The sequence below is a fragment of the Bos mutus genome, chromosome 3, assembly GCF_027580195.1.
Source record: "Bos mutus isolate GX-2022 chromosome 3, NWIPB_WYAK_1.1, whole genome shotgun sequence".
Lineage (NCBI taxonomy): Eukaryota > Metazoa > Chordata > Mammalia > Artiodactyla > Bovidae > Bos > Bos mutus.
The window spans coordinates 18,599,620-18,621,836 of record NC_091619.1 but is presented as its reverse complement, the minus strand read 5'-3'; the positions used below and the strand labels follow the sequence as shown (position 1 = coordinate 18,621,836).

General features: G+C 47.2%; 1 protein-coding gene across 1 annotated transcript in view; it reads right to left on the bottom strand.

The window, feature by feature from the left end:
* Positions 1 to 22,217, bottom strand: part of IL6R (interleukin 6 receptor) — a 54,852-nt gene that overhangs the window by 3,829 nt on the left and 28,806 nt on the right. Inside the window, exons 7-9 of the mRNA XM_005898650.2 lie at positions 11,297 to 11,340; positions 9,887 to 9,956; positions 6,037 to 6,130 (exon numbers count right to left, since the gene is read on the bottom strand). Coding sequence (XP_005898712.2) covers positions 6,037 to 6,130; positions 9,887 to 9,956; positions 11,297 to 11,340 — 208 coding nt within the window. The remainder of the gene's footprint in view (positions 1 to 6,036; positions 6,131 to 9,886; positions 9,957 to 11,296; positions 11,341 to 22,217) is intronic.

The window sequence follows — 22,217 nt, the reverse complement described above, 5'->3', positions numbered from 1 at the left end:
TGATAAACCCAAGAGAAAAACACCAACAGCTGGCTGCCCTTGTGGGCTGGCACTCTTGGGTCTCAGCTCCAAGGATTGATAACTATTTATTCATTGGCTGCTTTTTGTCACCAGGAGCTACATAATCCTCTGAAGAGCTATCAAAAATACCCCAAGGGAATAGGTATGCATGGTGGGTCCAATTTACCAATGGGGAAACTGAGGTTTTGAGTGTCTCTTTGTAGCACCTGAGAACCTAATTTGTTCTTTGTTCTGCTCCACTCAGACGGTAAAGAATCCATCTACAATGCAGGAGACCTATATTCGATTGCTGAGTATGTAAGACTCCCCTGAAGAAGGGAATGGCAACCCACTCCAGTATTCTTGCCTGGAGAATCCCGTGGACAGAGGAGCCTGGCAGGCTACAGCCCATGGGGTCATGAAGAGTCAGACACGGACATGACTGAAAGACTGACACAACCATAGAGGCAGCCCAGAGGGACACGTTCTCAGTCTCAATCCATTTACTTAAAAAAAAGAGAGACAGTATTCTTTCAGTGGGGAAGGAAAAGGACTGTCCTGCTCCCTCAACACCCCTCCTTCACTTCTGGCTTCCAATATGCTCATAGTCCCCAGTTCTCCCTACACCCCTGGGTCCCCTCCCACCACACTGGCACATGCACACAGCCTCGGCCATGGGCACCACTTGGGCACGAGTGACTCATTTGACAGGAAAGTCAATGTTAAACAGGAAGGAGATAGACATCTCTCTGATCACAGCTTCGTTCACCCTGCTCCACTCTGGGCCCAAAGCCAGGGCTCAGTAACTGAGAAAAGTCACTTGACAGCCCAAAGAAAGATGAGATGGTGATAGCAATCTTCAAAGGTACAGTCAGGGCTCCTCCCTGAGTCGAGCGGGGCAGCCCATCTTCCCCCCCACCCCCGCTTCCCACTTTGTCACCTACTAACTTACTGCCCACTGACCCCAAAGGGGGAGCAAAGTGGTCTCTCTCAATTCTACCAAATGTCAGCTACTTCAGGAAGGGCTGGGAGGGGAGAGGGGAAACCAACATCAAAAACAAGGTTTGGGGATTTTCCTTAGGTTTCTTTTTATATCGACAGGCTATTCCTGTCCTTGTTATGATAAATAATTGATAGCTGGCTCCACATATGCCATTGGCTCTTAGCCTGTTATCCAAATGGAACAAACAGTCTGCAGAATGTGACTTGGGCTTCGCCATTCAGGCACTGCACAGGAAGAGAACACAGCAGGGCGCTTACTGGAGCTATGCTGGGTTCTTGGGTGGAATCCTCTCTCGTGAGAGAACTGAAGACAGAGTCGTTACACTCTGGATTTCAAAACATTCAGCCCCTCTGATCCAAGATTTCCACTTCTGGGACTGTACCCTCAGGAAAGCACATAGCCATGGAAAAAGCTTTATGCACAAAGATGTTCAACACAGTCTTGTTTATAAAAGCAAAACAACAGTCCAACCACCCAATAATAGGAGGTTGGTTGAGTGATCTTGGGTCTATGCATCTAATGGATAAGTGATGAAAGTGAGGTTTACAAAAAATTGTAATAATAAGAAGTGCTTATAACTAATGCTACATTTATTTAAAAGGCAGGATTCAGAGTTATGGATACAGAATAATCATGGCTCTGAGAAACAAACCCTGGTGGTCCAGTAGTTAAGACTCCTTGCTTCTTATGCAGGGGGTACAGGTTCAACACCTGATTGGGTAACCATCATGCCACACAGCCAAAACAAACCAACAAGAGACTATGCTGAGGAAAAAGACTTGGAGAAAATTCATCTAAATGTAAAGCGCTCTTGATCTGGGTGTCAGCTGCATGGGTGTCTTTGTGGAAATGCATGGGACTGTACACTTATGACATCTGCACTTCCCTGTATGTTTGTCAGACTTTTACATTTTAAAAATTAACAGTCGCTATCTTTGCTTAATGTGTGATTTTTCTCCCTTGCTTTGTTGTTGTTCAGCCCCCAGGTTGTGTCTGACTCTTCACAACCCCATGGACTGCAACACACCAGGCTTCCCTGTCCCTCACCATCTCCTGGAATTTGCTCCAGTTCATGTCCATTGAGTCAGGGATGCCATCCAACCATCTCATCCTCTGTCACCCTCTTCTCCTGCCCTCAATCTTTCCCAGCAGCAGGGTCTTTTTGAATGAGTCAGCTCTTCGCATCAGGTGAAGTACTGGAGCTTCAACTTCAGCATCAGTCCTTCTTTGCTATTTGTCAGTATTCACCAAACTGCCGATATTAGGAAATAATCCTGTGTCACAATTTTTTTAAAGTTTCTATTGATGTTACTTAACCCACATGGAAAGCAGTCTCTGTCCTCAGATTTTTTCAACTGGATGGGTAACTGAGAAAGGTGAGCTTTCCTTCTTTTGAAATATTTTGAGGAGTGAATGCGACTTTTTCAGCAAATCACTAAGCTCAAAGGGGACTTAGAAACCTCTGAGCCTGTGGTCCGTCAAACCTGGCACTGCCCTGCCCTTGACAGGTGTCTGAGCACTGCCTGGAAAATTTCATGGACAGAGGAACCTGGCAGGCTATACAGTCCATGGGGTCACAAAGAGTCGAACACAACTGAAGTAACTGAACATGTATGCATGCAATAGTTTGTTTTAAGAAAAGGTTCTGCAACTAAAAGAGATTTTTTAAAAACACTTTAAAAACTTATAAAACACTTATAATTAACCACAGAGATGGGAGAATGTGATTTTAAAATACTGAAATGAAACAATACATTCAATACAAAATGATTTAAATCATAGGCATATACATAGGAAGTCCTCATCTAATAGTGCTAGCCATTCTAAATAAATGTGCAGAAAAGTAACTCTCTGCTATGAAAATCCTATTTTCCCAGTGCCCAATGGCATAAAACAGCTATAAATGGGGGGCACAGTGGGGCACAGGAAGTACAGTGGGGAGAATGGCCCTTTTAAGCTACAACATCCCTTTAAAAAGATAGTACACCTTTTTCAACAGCACACTTAAATTTTTAAAAATTGTCACTGATATTGATGGAAAAATACTTGGGAAAATACTGTGCTTTGCTTGAGACACAAAATAAATGTACTAAAAATAGAAAGATGGTGTCACAGGGGGTGGGCTTGCCTTCCTCCATCTGCCTCTCATTCTGTCCACTGTGATCATCTGGCCACCCCAGTGGTCACGGTGGCCTAACCGTTTTGGTACCCCAGGCTCCCGCAGCATCTCTTGATACTCATTTTTTTTTTTTTTTAGCTGCACTGGGTCTTCGTTGCTGTGCGTGGGCTTTTCTCTAGTTGCAGGGAGCAGGGGCTACTCTTTATTGCCATGCACAGGCTTCTTATTGCGGTGGCTTCTCTTGTTGCAGAGCACAGGATCTAGGGCTTGCAGGCTTCAGTAGCTGTGGCACCTGGGCTCAGTAGTTGCGGTTCCCGGGCTCTAGAGCACGGGCTCAAACAGTTGTGGTACGCAGGCTTAGCTGCTCTGTGGCATGTAGGATCTTCCCGGACCAGGGATCAAACCCATATCTCCTGCATTGGCAGGGGGCTTCTTTACCACTGAGCCACCAGGGAAACCCCTACTGATACTCCTTTTTTTGACATGGGGGACTTTGGAAATAGTGTGATTTTTCACTGTTTGAAATTAACTGGCCTCTTTCCAAATAAATTAGCCTTATACAGGAGGATGGAAACTCATCGGGCTAGGAAATAAATAACTGCTATGTTCTCTGCACATGGCACTGTGCCTTCAGGGACTCTGGTTGTGCAGCAACCAGCCAGTGTACAAGCACCATCAGCACATTAGCAAACCAGGGCTGTGATGAGCGCTGTGGCCGATCCCAGCCTAACACTTCTCTCCCAGTGGTTAACAGCACAGCAGGAGAGCACCGCCTGTTAGCGGGGCCACCGGCCGACAGTGGACATATAGGACTAGGCCCACCTCTTAGCCGACTGCAGGCTGGCGCAGTGGGCAGGCACTCTTGGGACACGAGTCCTTGTCCTGTCTCTGCTATTAACAAAGTGTGTGTTCCTGGGCAAGTCAGCTTACCTGTCGTTACTGTTGTGTCATTTGTAAAACTCAAGAGTTTGACTAAATGACCCCTAAGGCCCTAACCAAGAAGTATAAGCTGTGAGTCTGAACCTTAGCCTCACCCTGACTAGCTGTAATCACCCTTCTTTCTTTCAGCTCTAATTTCCTCACCTGTCAAGAGGAAATCATAATCATGATATTTATTCTACACAGCCTGTGGTGGGTTATGCTAAAGACCTTTTGAAGCCCTAATGATAAAGAAATAAAGAGAACACAGAAGTACGTGTCTGAGGTAAGGCAAGGAATCCCTTAGAACAGGGGTCTCCAACCTCCGTGATCTAATGCCTGATGACCTGAGGTCAAGCCGATGTAACAGTAATAGAAATAGAGTACACAGAAATGTAACGCACTTGAGTCATCCTGAAGCCACCCCTCTACCCTCTGGTCCATGACTGTCTTCCACAAAACTGCTCCCTGGTGCCAAAAAGGTGGGGGACCACTGCTCTATAGGGTCTCTGGTGGATTATGAGAAAGTCCATTTGAAACCCAGATGATACAGATACAGAAAGAAGAGGTATCTGAGGTGAGGCAAAGAATCCCTTAGAAGGGAGTAGGAAGACCTCTGAAAGCTGGCAGGGCCCCTCTCTGGCCCAAAGATATAAAAGACTGAGTTCTTGACTCCTCCAGGGAGTTACTCTTTAAGAACCTTATCTTCTGCACACCCTTGGAACAGCTTGGTTGCTACTTCATTGAAAAATCAAAGCAAAAACAACCCCAAACACAGTGTGAGTTGTTATTTTCCTCATCTTCCAACCCAGACCACCTTGGTGGCTAAGTTATTTCAGGGTCACTGTGAGACTCCAATGAGTGGAGTCTCGTGGAGCACGTGGAAAGCTGTCTGCTAAAGTCTTACCCGTCCTTCCCAAACACCTCAAAGACCACCTCTCACAATCACGGGGTAGAATCTTTGCAAGTTACAAACAAGAGAAAAGACAGGAAAAACAGAAAGACATAGGATGGAATTTCTCCTCTCCTTATATTATTATTGGAATTTACCACCATCCGAAGCCAGAGCCCAGCCTCATTTCCTTTAGGGCTTCAGCATATGCAAAATTGCCAGTTCCTGCAGTAAAATCGTGAGTACTGGAAGTTTTCTTTATTGCCCATTCATTGGGAGCTCTGTTAGGTGACTTCTCTGCAAGCTTGGGAATGAATGGCAACACCAGTGACTAAGTGGAGACAGACTGGGATGATTAGGCATGGCACGGCAGTGATCAGAGTGCCAACCAAGCCCTCACCAAGACTGGAGGGGGGCACCAGGATAGGACATTTAAAAATGACCCACTACGTCTGCTTATTTTAAAACACAGAATATCCCCAAGGAGGTAGTCTAGCCAGGCACTTCAGAGTTACCCGTGCACTTCTGCTGCGGTGCTCCTCAAGTGGTACTTTACTCATTTTAGTCTGTGGCTCTTAGGAGAGGAAGGGTATGTTCATGTTGCAATCTCAGAGCCTAAGGTGTTTCTTCAGTGTCTAACACACACTTTCACAACCAGGCTTTCCTGCCTCTTCTGCTCCCTCTCAGGCTGCTCCTTTTCAGTCCCTTTCTCAGCTCCTCCTCTTCACAATATTCCAGTTGTACTCCACAGATGACATTTTTGGCCCCATCTTCTCCCATGGCCCCAACTACCATCTGCCTGGTGGCAATGATCTGAATGGCCTCCCAAACTTGCCCACTTGGGGTTTCCCCAGTGCTACCAAGATGTAAGCATTGTTTTTCTACTTGGTTGTTCTGCTTAAGCCAGAAACTTAAGGGTCAGACTTGATTCCTTCCTCTCCTTCATCCTTCCCATCTAAGCTGTCATCAGATCTTTCCATTCTACCTCTCAAATATATCTGGAATCCACTCGTGGCTCTCCAACCCATGGCCACCATCCTAGCACTGGCAAAGCTAGATGTGAAGCCTGAGAATGCCGCGGGGCCACCCCGGGGCCCTTCTCACCTCAGGATGATGCCGATGCAGAGGAGGGTCCCGAAGGCCAGGCTTCCTCCAGCCACCAGGAATGCGGGCAGTGGTACCGAAGTAGAATCTTGCACTAGAAAAAAAAAAAAAAAAAGGGAGAGGAAGAAGAGGAGGAAGAGGAGTAGAGGAAAGAAGGGGGAAAAAAAAAATAAACCACTCCGCAGGTGCTGCCAAAACCTCAAAAGAACCTCACCCCTAGAGGAGGAAACAGCTCTGCCTGGCAAACTTGTCAGTGTTCTGGCCAAAGCCAACTCTAGAAGGTCTCCCCCAGCACAGTCTGACAGACCCCAGGATGCCACCACTTGGCAAGAGATACACCTCCAGCTCAGAGCTTCTGAGTGCCTGCGGCCAGCCACAGACTCCCACTCACTTTCAGAGCAGCTTTTCTAGTGGCACTCAGCCGGCCCCACGAGGCACGGGGGAGTGCAAGAAGCAGAGCCTCAGGGGACCTCCTTGACAGCAGCTCCTGGAGGTGCGGATGCTTTAAATCAAGTGTCTGGGTGCAGCTGTCCCCACCAGATCATCACTTCTCACCTGTCTCCCCAGTTGGTACGCAAGCCCCAGCCATCTGAATTTCAGTCCATCTTTCTCACTCATATTCCCTCTCCTGTACCCGCGTTCTCTTCTCCCCTAGAATGCTCATCCATCCTTGCTGCACCCTTTCCCCTTTGCTGGCCAGTCCCCCTGCTTGGCCTTTGAATCTCACATGAGATGAGAAGCACTCCCTTTGAGAAGTGATCCTGCTCCACGCTGGCCCGCCTTGCTTACTCCCCCAGCTCCACCTCCAGCCTAAACTCCCTGAAAGCAGGGACCATGTGTGTCTTTTTCACTTTTAACATTCCAACTCCTCACGTGGTGCCTTGCACAAAGCAGGCCCATCTAAATATTTCATTGAATGAATGTGAAAACAAACTAGCTTCACAAACAACCATCTCCTTCCAGAGAAAGCTCCTTCCCCTGGCTGCCAGAGACAGACCCTGGGCTAGACAGAGAGTAGTCTAAGCCAAATCACCATTCCCTTCTGCTGAAAATGCAGACACTTACAGTCTCATGGACTTCGGATTCAGGCTCTTCCACCCTAAATGGTACCCACTGCTGATAAAGATGGGATGCCAGTCATCACTCCAAGTGTCTAGTAGATGCAGGCTTTGCCTTAGCACTGACCACAAGGGCCGGTGTCTCCCAGTGTGTCCCACGTCTCTTGGCAGAGACAGGCATTTCGTGTACGCTTGGCTTACTCTTTCACTAATACTTCATCATCTTTTGTATTTGTTCCTTCCTTCATTCAACAAATATTTACTGAGTGTCCGTCACGTGCCAGGCTTTGTTCTAAGCCTCAGGGATACAGATAATTGGATGACAGAAAGACTCCTGGCTTCCTGGATCTTACAGTCTAATCAAGGGAGACAGACAAACAAATACATATCTAATAAGATGTCAGCACTGACAAAGGCAATGATGGAAAAAAAGCATAGAAAGGGGAGCGTGACAGTAGAGGGTTCTGTCAAATTGGGTGATTGGGAAAGGCCTCCCTGGGCAGGGGGGTGAGGGGGTACATTTGAGCAGAGGCCTGGATATATGAAAGGGCTGTCCAAGGGGAGGTCAGGGGAAGAGCATCCAGGCAGAGCAAGCAGTAGGTGCAAAGGCCATGCGGTGAGCACGTGTGGAAGTGAGGAAGGCAGAGCAGATGAGCAAGAGAGAGGAGGAGGTGATACCTCAAGATCAGGGCCTGACTTCGTGGAGACTAGGGTCTTTGTTAGGTCTTCAGCTTTTACTCTGGGAGACAAGATGGTGTTGAGCCAAGAAGAGCTTAAATTTGTGTTTTAAGAGTCATTCTGGCTTTTGGCTGGAAAAGAGTCAGTTGGGGGTTAAGACAAAAGCCAGGAGGGACATCCAGTGGGTGAGTGGCTGACTCCACGTCCTCAGTACAGGGAGTCCGAGTTCAAGCCCTGGTCAGGGAACTAAATTCCACATGCCACAACTAAAAAGAATCCAAGTGCCACAGCTAAGACCCAGCATAGCCATATAAATAAATAAATATTAAAACAAAAGACTAAAAGCCAACAGACCAGCAGGCAGACCCTAAAGTCCTCCTGGAGAAAAGACACCAATGACTGGGCCAGGTGTTGGCAGTGGAGGGGTGAGAAGTGGTCAGCTCCTGGACAAACCTCAGGATACAACTGGCAGGGCCTGCTGGAGGACGGGACATGGGATGAGGCATAGCAGAGGAAGCCTGTCTCACCTTCCAGCCTCAGCAACCCAGAGGAGGTGTTGTCTTTACTGAAATGAGGAAGAAGGATGAGAACATTTTTGGGTTGAAGAGGCGGGGAGGCATCAAGCATTCTCTTTTAGACACGTCAGGTCTGAGAGTTTTGGTAGGTATCAGGTGGACATGTCACCTAGGTAGTTGGATACACCAGTCTGGCTGGATCTTCATGGGAAGGTCAGAGATGGGGCTGTACATTTGGGAGTCATCAGCCCATAGATGGTCTTTAAAGACACAGGGCTGGATTAGACAGATCATTGGTGAGAGTGTCTAGAGAAGACTCAAGGGTTCTTCCTCCACTGTATCCCCTGAACTGCTTGTTGCCCCAACCTCCTGCTGTCCCACCCACACCATTCATTCAAATGGCACCTCCTCTGTGAACTTTCTATGATTCCCTCAGGACTCTAAATCCCCTTTGCTTTACCTATGGCTCCCTTTTGGCCACATTCCACTCTGCTAGTTACCGCTTTAGTCTTTGCCAGAGCCTACCCCCTGGATGGTAGACTCCGGGAGAGCAGGGATGGGTTCGACTCCAAGTTCCCAGCTGTGCACGCAGAGCTTAGCCCCAGGTGTTTGGCAGGTCCCCCTAAGTTCACTACACTAGGTGGGGCTTTGCAATAGCAATGGCAGGGCATGGGCAGCCAGGCATGGCAGGAATCTGCCCAGTTAAAGGTATGGAGGCCAGGGACTCCCTCAGAAAGCCCAAGAACCATCAGGTGAATGCGTTCAGCTGCTGAGCCTCCAGAGTCTGGACTCCATGAGTCCCATCCATATATTAATAGTAAAGCAAACACAGGACCTGGGATCTTTCCCTTTCCTTTTTTGGGGGCTGTGCTAGGTCTCGGTTGCTGTGTGACCTCTTCTCCAGCTGTGGCAAGCGGGGGCTACTCTCCAGTTGCGGTGTGCAGGCCTCTTGTGGCAGTAGCTTCTCTTGCTGTGGAGCATGGGTTCTAGGGCACTTGGGCTTCAGCAGCTGCAGCATGTGGGCTCAGCAGCTGTGGCTCAAAGACACTCGAGCACAGACTCAATAGTTGTGGTGTCCAGGCTTAGTTTCTCTGCAACATGGGGGTTCCTCTAGGATCAGGGATCAAACTCATGTCTCCCCAGTTGATTGGCAGGGGGATTCTTTACCACTGAGCCACCAGGGAAGCCCTGGTTGGGATCTTTCTTGATGCAAACGTTACTAAGTTTCCCTAGTCTTGCAGGTATAGGCAATCAGAAGCATTGGAATGAAGGCCTTCCCAAAGATTTATTTCATTCCTCAAAAGGGTATTTCAATACAGACTTTAGTAATTTTGTTTGTAGCACATTCATTTGTATTCTGGGCCAAATGTGACGTTGTTTACTGATTTATCTTACTCTTCTTACGGTCCCTTCACGATATCTTAGCTAACGATATCAAACTTGAAAGTATAAAGTAATAAAAGACTATTTCTGCCATCGATCCTTTTCATTAAGCAGACCAGCCCTCTGCCAACACTTCCAAAAAGAAAGGACTTTCTGCAGAGACAAGTTCTTTTGTGCCCCATAAGCAACAGAAACTCAAAAATATCCAGTCCTTACCTGGGAGGCTGGTTGTTTTTGCAGAATCTTTGGAGAAAATATTTTCATTATCTTCAGTAGTAGTAGGTGCCTAAAAGAAATATTCCTCACTGTGAGCCTCTTTCTGCAGATTCCACCATCGTTCAGGACCCAGCTCAGACACTATCTCCTCCTTCACCTCCTGCCTGATCCACCCATGGCAATCCTTTCTCCAGCTCATGGACCTCTCCTTGTCTGACCCATCACTCTCAACTTACTTGTATCTATAGCTCACCTACTCAGGGTAGGGATTTCTTCCCACATGTCTCTCCACCAGGAGCTTAAGGGCACACCCCCTCCACAGAGGAGATACTCAATAAGTAACCTGAAACAGCAGATGTATTATGGGTCTGGTGCCAGGGCGTGGGTACTACCACTTACTGGGAAAAGCTCAGGCTAGAATCTTGGATCCACCACTTATTAGTTATGGAAGGCAGGGGAAATTTCTTAATCCACATGGGCATCAGTTTTCCTCCCTTGTAGGCATGACCATGGGCTTCCCAAGTGGTGCTAGTGATAAAGAACCCGCCTGCCAATGCAGGACACATAAGAGATGTGGGTTCTATCCCTGGGTTGGGAAGATCCCCTGGAGAAGGACATGGCAACCCACTCCAGTATTCTTGCCTGGAAAATCCCATGGACAGAGGAGCCTGGTGGGCTATAAGAGTCAGACATGACTGATCAGTACAGGCATGATCATTAGGGCACCCAAATCTTGGTGATCATAAAGGTCAAATGAAGGAGGAGATGCCAGGCTTAGAGCCTAGTGAGGCGTGGCAAGTTCTCAGTGTCAGTTCCCTCCACCCTCCAGCCCCGTGAGTGTGGGCTGCACCCTGGAGCTGTTCCCGCTGGTGCCTGGACAGTCCTGCATCCAATATGGCCAAGATGCAAGACCCTGGCTCTTCCCCATGCTGCCCAGCTCCAGCAGTGGCTGAGCCTCCCGCTTAGCATTGAGGGAATTAAGGACCAGGAGATGAGATATAGTTGAATGGGAAATTGGATTACACAAGGATTTGTTAAGCAGCTTCAGAAGTAATCCTCTTTTCAGAAAATTATGACACCAGGAGTCCATAGGGGAAGAGCACAGATACACAAGCTAAGCTATCGGGATGCCCAGAGGTTCAGAGATGAAACAGCAGCCCCCAGACACACAGCTGCTCAGTGAGCCGGGCCAGAGCCAATCCACACTTTACGTGGCCTAGATCACTGGGATATAGTGAGAACTGCTCTTCCCCTGCTTTACAGAGCCCCTGTGTTCAGGCCAGTTGCTCACAGCCACATTTCTGGTAAGTGGTAGAGGTGCAATTGGAGTCAACTTCTGCCTGACGCCAGCCCACAACCCTCAACTCTAGGTGCTGTCGCCATGACCCTTTTATAAGAACATGAGCTCACCTGCGTGGAGGTGGGCAGCTTGGTCGTAGTAGAACTCCTGGACTCTGTGGATAGAATAGTCATTATTAATTATTCATGAACCCTGAAGTCCCGACTGATGGAATAAAATTAATCATAGTGAATCTTACGCTGAAAACAAGCAACTATCCAACCCTAAAGGACTAGCCATACAAATTCTGATATAATCATACATTGCAATAGTCTTTAAAAATATCTCAGAAAACAACTAAGAATATGATATAATGAAAAATGTGAGACAAGAAAAAGTCCATATAGTGTGATCCAAAGTTTTGCGTGTGGTGTGCTAAGTTGCTTCAGTCGTGTCCAACTCTTTGCGACCTCATGGACTGTAGCCTGCCAGGTTCCTCTGACCATGGGACTATCCAGGCAAGAATACTGGAGTGAGTTGCCATTTCCTTCTCCATGGGGATCTTCCTGACCCAGGGATCAAACCCATGTCTCCTGTGACTCCTGCATTGCAGGCAGACTCTTTACCACAGAGACACCTGGGAAGCCCATGTTATATGATATGCCATAATATATATTCTGAATACTCATTGGAAGGACTAAGGCTGAAGCTGAAGCTCCAATAATTTGGCAACCGGATGCAAACAGCCAACCCACTGAAAAAGACTGTGATGCTGGGAAAGACTGAGGGCAGAAGAAAAAGAGGGTGACAGAGAATGAGATGGTTGAATGGCATCGCCAGTTCAATGGACATAATCTTGGGCAAACTCTGAGAGATGGTGAGGGACAGGAAAGCCTGTCGTGCTGCACTCCATGGGGTCACAAAGAGTCAGACTTGGCTTGGCAACAGAACAACAACAACAACAAATATATATTCATACACAGAAAGAAAAAAATGGAAGGATATACAGCGCCAGATATAAGCACCATTAACATTTTAATCTCCTGTATGCCCCTTTTTCAGAGAAGGCAGTGGCACCTCACTCCAGTACTCTTGCCTGGAAAATCCCATGGACGGAGGAGCCTGGTAGGCTGCAGTCCATGGGGTCGCTAAGAGTCAGATATGACTGAGCAACTTCACTTTCACTTTTCACTTTCATGCATTGGAGAAGGAAATGGCAACCCACTCCAGTGTTGTTGCCTGGAGAATCCCAGGGACAGGGGAGCCTGGTGGGCTGCCATCTATGGGGTCGCACAGAGTCGGACACGACTGAAGTGACTTAGCAGCAACATGCCCCTTTTTGCAATAGAAATATTTATCTAAACAACTGATTCTCTAGGACTTTGCTGGTGGTCCAGTAGCTAAAACTCCACACTCCCAATGCAGGGGACTCAGGTTTGATCCCTGGTCAGGGAACTAGATCTCCTATGCTGCAACTTAAGATCCCACATGCTGCAACTAAGACCCAGCTCAGCCAAATAAATAAATATATGTTTTTAAATTATGTAACAACAGACTCTTACTGCCTGGATGGATTTAATATACTGTGCCCAAGAAGGGAGGTGGACTGGGCACCCTCCTGGGCCCCTCCCGCTCCATGGGAACCACGTTGCTGCAGAAACCCCCAAGGCTGCAGAAGGGCAACTATCAAAGCGAGAACGCTGACACGAGGCCTGACTCAGCCGCAAATATGGGCCCGAGGGACCAGGCACTGAATGCTCTGGAGTTTAAAATATTTTCTTTTCAGTTCATCATTTTTCCATCAAGAAATTAAAAATACCACAGAACCAGTTTATACAAAGATGTCGAGCCTCTCTGAGTCAGGAGTAGAACAACTAGCAAGGGATTGGAGGAGAGGGTGACCTTTCTTCTGCTCAGGACAGAAACTTCCAGAAGGGGCGTGCATTCCCCAGGAGGGGAAAAACACCACACTGCAGCAGCACTGGAAGGGACACAAGAGCATGTTCGCCCTCCGCATTGTACAGAGAGCCCAGAGAGGGAAAGCAACTTGTCCAAGGTCACAGAGCAACTCAGCCCCAGATCAACCTTGGATAAATGGGAGGGACACAGCCTCTTATTCTTTTGTGTTCTTCCCAGCCCAACCTAACAGGGAACAATTAGACTCATAGCAGGGGATGACTGAAGGTTTAAAGGAGGGTGTGGGGACGCTAGAAGGAAAGCTAAAACCAGGAGACAGGGACAACTCTACATAGGAAATATGGTTGACCATGGATGGTCATTCAGTCCAGTGGTTCTTAAACCCAGACATGTTCAGATTCATCAGTGGTCTTTTAGGTCCAATCCTTGACCTATAGCCTTAGAATCTCCATGGTAAGTTTCAGCCATCAGGGTCTTTAAAAGATCCCTCAAGCCCAGAAAGATATTTCAGGAAGAAAAGGAGACCAGTATACTTCTGACCCTGAGTTCTGGCCCCCAACATAATATGAAGTCCAGAAAAGGATGTGTAACCTTTGGTGGCTCAGATTTCCAGAGATTAAAGGAGGAATTTTCTCTCAAATAACCCAGGAATGCTACCAGACCGAACAAAATTTTTCCAACACATAGTTAAGATTGTCTTACATAACAAGACTTTTTAAAAACCTCCCTAGATGACAATAATGTTAGTCTCTCAGTCGTGTCCAATTCTATGCAACCCTATGGACGGTAACCTGCCAGCCTCCTCTCTTCATGGGATTCTCAGGTAAGAATGCTGGAGTGAGTTGCCATTTTCTACTTCAGGATAGATGACAACGGGAACCCCTGACTCAGACCATTTGTCCCCTGAGATGGAAGGTGTATTGCTATTACTAATAAACATTTCCATTTTATAGAAGAAACTAGGGCTCAGGGGAAAATAAGTTTAATAATAATATTATTAATACTAACAGCATACTAATAAAATATTGCTAGTACTTCTACCATTGACCTTGGTGGACGCTCACTCTACTCCAGCTCCAAGTGGTTCTTTGCCTACGTGATGTTCATAGTATCTCACAAGGCAGGTACTATTATTACAGGTTTACAGATGCAGAGGCTCAGGAAGGCTATAAAACGTTAGCAACAACAGAGAACACATTTTTTCCGTTTAGACAAACGTATTTTATATTTCCTAGTGTTTCACTGCAGCTAGCATGTGGAATGAAAGAGGGGAAGGAACCGGCATTCACTGGCTCCCATATGCCCCCGTGTGCCAGGAAGTAACGGGCATAAGGACAGTGGTGGTGGTCACGAGACCATAACAGCAACAACTATGACGATGCCTGACATTTACTCAGAGTTTACTACATGCCAGGCACCATCCTACCTATAATACTAAAAGCGAACTAACTAATTTAATTCTCACAACAGTACTCTGAGTATTCTGAGATCGGTAATAATATCACCCTCACTTTACAGATGGGGAAAATGAGACACAGGGAGGTTAAATAGCTTGCCTGAAGTTTTGTAAAAAATAAGTGTTAAAGCTTTCTGACTCCAAGAATAAACTTTTTTCCACTTCATTTAAAAAAAAAAACTCATCTCTAGATTGAACATTTCTCAAATTCAAGGACTGTATCCTACTCATCTTTGTAAACTCAGTACTTAACATGAGCCTGCATCTTGCTGAAAACTGTGTAATTAGTAAAATTTCAATTATGGAAAATCACCTGGGAAAAAAAAAGGACTGATACATTAACATCCAACACGGAGTGTGTCTCCGTAATAGTATTTCCAGATCAGACGATGTACTTTTATATTCATAACAAAGTGAATGAATGAATGACCATGTCCAGTAAGTGAGGCTGAGAGAGACTACCTGTGAGTTTTTTCCACATGAGTTTTTAAAACAAAAGACGTATTTCTGTTAATTTGAAAATGGGTTTGGGTTTGCTTACTTGGGTTCTGGAATAGAGAAATTCGATACAAAAGATGGCAGAGGCCTTCATACCAGATTTGTAGCTTTGGTCAAGGCACTCAGCTTCTTTTAGACCTCGCTTCTTTGTTTCTAAGGAAGGGGGTGGCTTCCTTCTACACAGGTCACCTCAGATCACAGGCTAAAGGACCTAGCACGCGCCCAGCACACAAAAACATCTGTTTAAAAACTGACTCTAAATTCAGAACACAGAACATAAAACATTTTCTAACACAATACTTTTAAGTTATATATTATGACCAGTTAAAATACGGGCTACTAGGCTCCAGAGCTGGAGTACAGAGAGGGAACACAGGAGTGGGCTGGGAATAAGAGGCAAAAGAAAGAAAAAGGAAGCCAGAGGGTGACAGAAAGATGAAGGAACAAGGGGAGAGGGACGAACCACAAAGCCAGACATTCACAGACAGGGGGTGGGGTGGAGACACAGGGACCCACAAGCTGAGCAGCACACCAGGCAACGTCCCCACTCTGGACGACATGCCTTCCCTCACACCCTATAAACCACCAACCAGAAAGTTAATCACTGTTCCTCTATTTGTGCAGGACTTCCCTGGTGGCTCAGACAGTAAAAGTGTCTGCCTACAATGTGGGATACCCAGGTTCAATCTCTGGGTCGGGAAGATCTCCTGGAGAAGGAAATGGCAACCCACTCCAGTACTCTTGCCTGGAAAATCCCATGGACAGAGGAGCCTGGTAGGCTACAGTCCATGAGGCAGAAAAGAGTCGGACACGACTGAGCGACCTCACTTTCACTTTTTCCATTCGTTCAGAAAAACAAAAAAGCCAAAAACCTCACACTGAGGAGCTGACAATCTCCTGAGGAGAAATAAATCACCTCTACCTGGGCCCCAGCACCACCCAGGACAGTCTGTGGAGAAGTCTACTAGTCTGAGGCCAAATGAGAAAAAACAAACTGGATAGCTATATAGCTTAAGTGTCTTCCTTCTGAGATTAAGCCCTTGTTTCATCCTCTTATGAAATGAGTGACGGTCAATGGCAATCGCTACTTTTTACTTGGGCTTCCCTGATGCTTAGACAGTAAAGAATCTGCCTACAATGCAGGAAACCTGGGTTGGATCCCTGGGTCGGGAAGAGTCCCCTGGAGAAGGGAATGGCAACCCACTCCAGTATTCTTGCCTGGAGAATTCCATGGACAGAGGAGCCTGGTAGTCCAACATGACTGAGCGACTAAGCACAGCAGAGCACTTTTTACTTAACCATTTAATTTTAGGTCCTTACTTAGCAAACTGAAAAGCTGGTGACCTTCTTGGGTACCCAAAATTCTTTTTGAAATCTTATAGAAATCCCAGGAAACTTTCAGCTATGCACAGAAATGGAGCAGGTAGGGTGGGTGTGGAAGGAAGTGATGCAGTGGTGGGCCCGGAAAGAAGGTGGATGAAGAGGCAGACATGAGTGCCAAAGTGCTGGTCCCACTGGAGGGGAAGAGGTGAGAGAGGGCCAGGCACGAGGGATGGTGGGCAGGCAGCCGGAGGAGGCCTCTGCTCCAAGCTCAGGAGTTTGAGCTTTACCTGGAAGTTAAGGGGAGTCATGGCTGTAGACCAGGGAGCAACATTCAGGCTTGTGATCTAGAAAGAGGCCCATAGCAGTGGCGTGGAGGTCACCTGGTGCTCTCTCACCAGAGACAGAAATCAGTTTCAGGGATCCTTGTAGGAATTCTGTTGAGGGACATCCCTGGGTCCAGTGGCTAAGACTCTGCACTCCCAATGCAAGGGGCCCACAGGCTCCAACTAAGACCCAGGCACAGCTAAATAAATATCAAAAAGAATCCTGCCAACATGGGACAAGAACCTGAGCCAAGGGAGAGGGTGGTCTGGCCTGCTATCCTGGGCATGTCCTGGCTCAGAGAGCGGGCTGGATGGTAGTGTCCATTGCCAGATAAAGAACACAGGGAGGTTTGTGGTCCAAACTCTGGGCAGAGTGGAGACAAGAATCCAGAGCTCAAGGGACAGATGTGGCCTGAAACACAAGTGAATTGCTAGCATCTGGCACATACTCACATGTGCCAGGCTGGGTGTGACCTGCTGTCCAGCTTGGTTAGTCCTCTCAGCCCAGTGAGGCAGGTGGTTGGTTTGGAAGTTCTGAAGCAGGCCTATCATTCCCATCTGGAAACCCAGCAAAGCTGGGTACTTCCCTAAGGTCCTGCTGGGAGGGGCAGTGCCAGCGACCAGAGCCCAGTCCGCCCAGCGACAACACTGCACCCAGGGGACGAGACAAGGCCGCCCGTGGAAGCAGCACGTGGAGTTGCCATGGAAAACGGCACAACGGCAGAGTCAGGCGATGCCCGGGGAGGGGTGAAGGGGCATGGTCTCTTCAGAAACATGTCCCCAAGTACCCTTTAACCTACTTCCCCTCAGGCCATGCTGAGGGGAGGAACACAGTGAAGTCCCCCAGAATGGGACGACTGCAGGGTTTGAGGTGATAGTATGTAGCTGAAGGGATTGGGCCAGGGAGGCCCACCTGCCCGGACAGCGTGCAGCCCAGCCGCAGGGTCCCCCAAAGGCCACGTGGACACAAACCTCTAGCACCTCCTCAGCAGTGTGACTCCCAAGAATGGGTCCCCACTGCTCACTACCTGTCACAGGTGGTTCTTAATATTTTCCAGGTGTCGGTGAGCAGGGCGTGAGAGGGAGTTAAAGGGATTCATGAAAGCAAGAAACAACCCTCATGCCTAACGGGCTTTTCCTGAGCATTCTGCCCCAGCTCGCTGTGCAAGGGGTCCACAGGCTTGCTGGATGCCAGCCTTGCCAGTGCTGTCGGAGAGGACAAACGTGAGGAACTCCCAGCCTGCAAAGAGCGGCTGACCAGCCGCCTATTAACGTGTAACCTCTCCTTCCTGGCCTGACATCAGAGTGACATCAGCCCTGACAGGCAGGGACTCCATGAGTCACCGTGGCAGGTGTTGCTGGCAGTCACCTGGCCTTCCTGGCCAGAGCAGGGCCCCCAGAACTCAGTGACTCAGCGCCCCGCCCTCAGGCTGGGAACCTCGCTGCCTCCACAAGACTGTGTGCAGCCGGGTTTCAGCCTCAAGGGGGCAGCGCTGGCTGCAGCCCAGGCGCCTGACTCCCCTCCCCCACACCTCTACCCCGCACCCCCTCTCTCTTCAGGCCTTCCCGCGCGCCCCACTCGGACCTCCCACGCACACACCTGTGCTCCCGCCGGGCCAAACAGCCCTGCCTTGGTTCACAGTCCACGTCCTTGCACGTGCTGTTCCCGTGGCCTATAATCCCCCATTCTATACTTGGGAAACCCCTCCAACACCCTCCAAGACATAACGCAAATGCCACCTCCTCCATGAAGCCCTTCTTGCTCTTTCTAAACTGCCGGGAGTGTTGTCTGCTCCACAGCCTTATCAATTACAGTGGGATGCCACGCCAGCCCCTCCCCCACCCCACCCCCGCACATTCCCCATTTCACATTCCCCTCTACATTCCAATTCAGTGAGTCCAGGACTGTATTCAGGGCGGCAGCTCTAGGATGTCCACAGCCCCGCTCTCTTTATCCCAAGAGCCCTGGGCTCAACAGTTGTGGATCCTCCCGGACCAAGAAGCAATCAACACAGCACTCAAAGTACTAATCCTCCTACACTTGCAGTACTAGTTATTATCTCTAAGAAATGTTTTTTTTTCTCTAAATTCATAAAAACTCTCCAAAGGGGACAAGATAGGTCACGTCATCTCCCATTTTACAGATGAAAAGACTGAGGCTCTGAGAGGTAAACTAATGTTACCAAGGTCATACAACCTGATTTCCAGATCCAATGTACTTCTCTTGGCCTCTGTGTCAGGACCTCCACACGCATCCTACCTGTCTGGGCTTTAGGGATGGAGGCAGGTCTTTGGGGCTAGAAAGCCCATCAATGTAGTATCTAGTGCACTGACATGTCCCAAACAGTCAAATAACTCTAAAACTTATGTAACCTCAGTAAAACATACATAACCTCCCTCTCATTTTCCAGAAGCACTCCCCAGTTTCCAACCTAATCACTCTTGCATGGGAATAATCCAAGTTCCTCTTGCTCTGCCCTCAGTGGAGAGGGAAGCAGCTGGTTTCTCCCTTGGCTATATTCACCACTGGGGTTTTGAAGACCCTCCCCTCAAAACCCACACAGGTACAGAATAGGAGCTCAAACCCTTCAGCTGCTTATGCGAGAAGTGGTCAAAAGAGTTCTGCCTGAGCTTACGTGATCACTGTAGCAAGTCACAGAAACACAGGACCTGAGGTTGAACAGGTGCCTATCACACCGTCCTCCACTGGCAGGAGAATACAACAATTTAAAGAGGAACATCTACAGATGAGACCAGCTTTGAGGGAAGGTCACCAGACAGGTAAGGAATCCACAGGCCATCCCATTCCACAGCCTGGGAACAGCACAAGCAGATGCAAGTCCCCTGGAACTTCCAGAAGCATTCAGAGAGAGCAGACTGGCAGACTTATCAGGGGTTACCCTGGAGACCAAGGGCCAGTGAGACCGGAGTTGGGTTCACATGAGAAAGAATTTTCTACTTGAATAGATAGCTCTCCAAAAAAGACATACAAATAGCCCGTAAACACATGAAAATATCTTCAACAGCACTACTTATTACAGAAATGCAAATCTAAACCACAATACCATTGTGGACTCAGTGGGAGAAGGAGAGGGAGGGACAAACAGAGAGAGTAGCATTGAAGTATACAGACTGCCATTGCAAAATAGATGGCTGGTGGGAAGCAGCTGTGAAGCAAAGGGACTCAGCTCAGTGCTCTGTGAGGACCCAAAGGGGTGAGATAGGGCTGGGGGTGGGAAGGAGGCTCAAGAGGGAGGGAATATATGTATGCTTATAGCTGATTCGCGTGGTTGTGCAGCAAAAACTAACACAACATTGTAAAGCAATTATCCTCCAATTAAGAAATAAGTCCACAATACCACACCCATAAGGAGAGGTATTAAGAAAGAAAGAAGAAAAGAGACAGAAGGGAAGAAGAAAGGAAGAAAATACTAAGTGCTGACAAGGATATGAAAAAAAGAAAACCCTGCACATTGCTGATAGAAATGTAGGAACGTGCAAAGGTGTGGCCACCGTGGGAAATAGTATGGTAGTCCTTCAAAAAATTACAGATAGAATTAGCATATAGTGTAGCAACTATGCATCTGGGTATATATTCCAAAGAACTGAAAGCAGAGATCAAAACATATTTGTACAGCCATGTTCATAGCAGCATTATTCAGGACAGTCAAAAAGTGGAAGCAAGCCACGTCCATCCACAGATGAATGGATAAACAAATTATGGTATATACATACAATGGAATATTATTCAGCCTTAAAAGGGAAGGAAATTCTGACACAGGTTACAACATGGATGAATCTTGAGGAAGTTATTCTAAGTAATACAAGCTAGACACAAAAAGACAAATACAGTATGATTCCACTTACATGAAGTACTTAGAGCAGTCACACTCATAGAGACGAAAGTAAAGCAGTGGTTGCCAGGCACTGGAGGTAGGGATGAATGGGAAGTTACTATTTAACTAGTATAGAGTTTCAGTTCTGCAAGATGGAAAAAGTTGTGGAGCTGGATGGTGGTCAAGGTGGCACAATGATGCGAAAGGGTTTAAGGCCACTGAACCACACGCTTTAAAAATGGTAAGTTGTAAGTTATTTGTGTTTTACCACAACTTTAAAAAAAAAAAAAAGAAAAGCAAGAATTTTCTAACAAAACAAGATTTTCTAAAGCTATTTGTGACCATCCAAATTAAGTGCTTGGGATTAAAAAAAAAAAAAAAGTGCTTGGGATAAAAGGTAAACAGGACATTTCCACCACACAAGGTTATAAATGATTCACTCCCCTCGCAAAGGCTCCTAAGGCCATGTTAATGTTTGGTATTCAGCATGTTTTGGCTCAAAGTGTATACAAACCAAAGACAGCTATGGACAGGTCAACACAATCTAGCCTGAAGGATGTTCTGATTTATTTAAATGACCTTTCTAAGGAGGATAGAGTAGTTAGGCTTCCCTTCTTGTCCAAGTCTTATAAACTTTTGTTTATAAGACAAAAACTCTTGTCCAGGAAATAAACTTCTGAGGATAGGGTCCAATAGAAAGCTGCCTCCTGCTCTCGACGGACAGAAGAGGGGACGGACGGCAGCGCCTGACACTGCGTGAGCCTGCACTTGACATTGCTCACTCCGCCGGCTCTCCCAGGCAGCAGGACAGGAAGGACAAGGACTACATGCTGCAAAGCCAGGGTAGAGGAAAGGCCGTCTCATCACAGCATCCATTCTGGGGGAAGAACGCCAGCCGACATCTAAGTCTCCCAGAAGCCAGAGACAGAAGAAAGTGGCAGAGGTGGGGCTGGGTCTGGACAACTTATATCATTTCTGCCCTTTCTTTTTCATCCATACATACTCAATAAAATTTTTTTTTCTTCTTTGCTGTGGCATTGGGCAAGTGGGATCTTAGTTTCCTGACCAGGGATCAAATCTGATGTCTTAATCACTGGACTGCCAGGGAAGTCCCTATTATTTTTTAATTGTCTAGTATTTAAGAACAACTGATTTGGTCCAGTTATGCTGCAGGGCTAAAGAGATCTGACACAGAAGCAAACCTGGAAACTATTCTACAATAAGAACACTGGGAACAATGGAACGGGCTGCTACAAGCCTACAGTAGTAAGCTCTCCATCTCTGGAAGCATTTAAGCAGAGGCTGGGCTACCACACTCTTTGGTTTGTAATCAGGGAGATTCCTGCACTGGATGTGGGTCGATTAAATCCTAATATTTCATAGGAAGGAGTGAAAAGATAACGTCTCATATTATTTTCTTGGGGAAAAAACACCCAGCCATGTTAGTTTGTTGTTCAGAGAGGAGGAGACAGAAGAACTAAAAACAGCTTCGTCTAGCGAGCAGGGCTGTGAAAATGGGAAGGGGTGGGACAAGAGACACTGGTTGTTATTATAAGCCCTTCTCTGCTTCTTTGCCGTGAGCATGTATTAATTTGATAAAAGTTTTAAAAGTTAAAAAAATAATTCCCATGGGTTAAAAAAAAAAACACATTAGTCATGCAGTTGCTAAACAATACATTTTCCAAAAATATTTAATTAC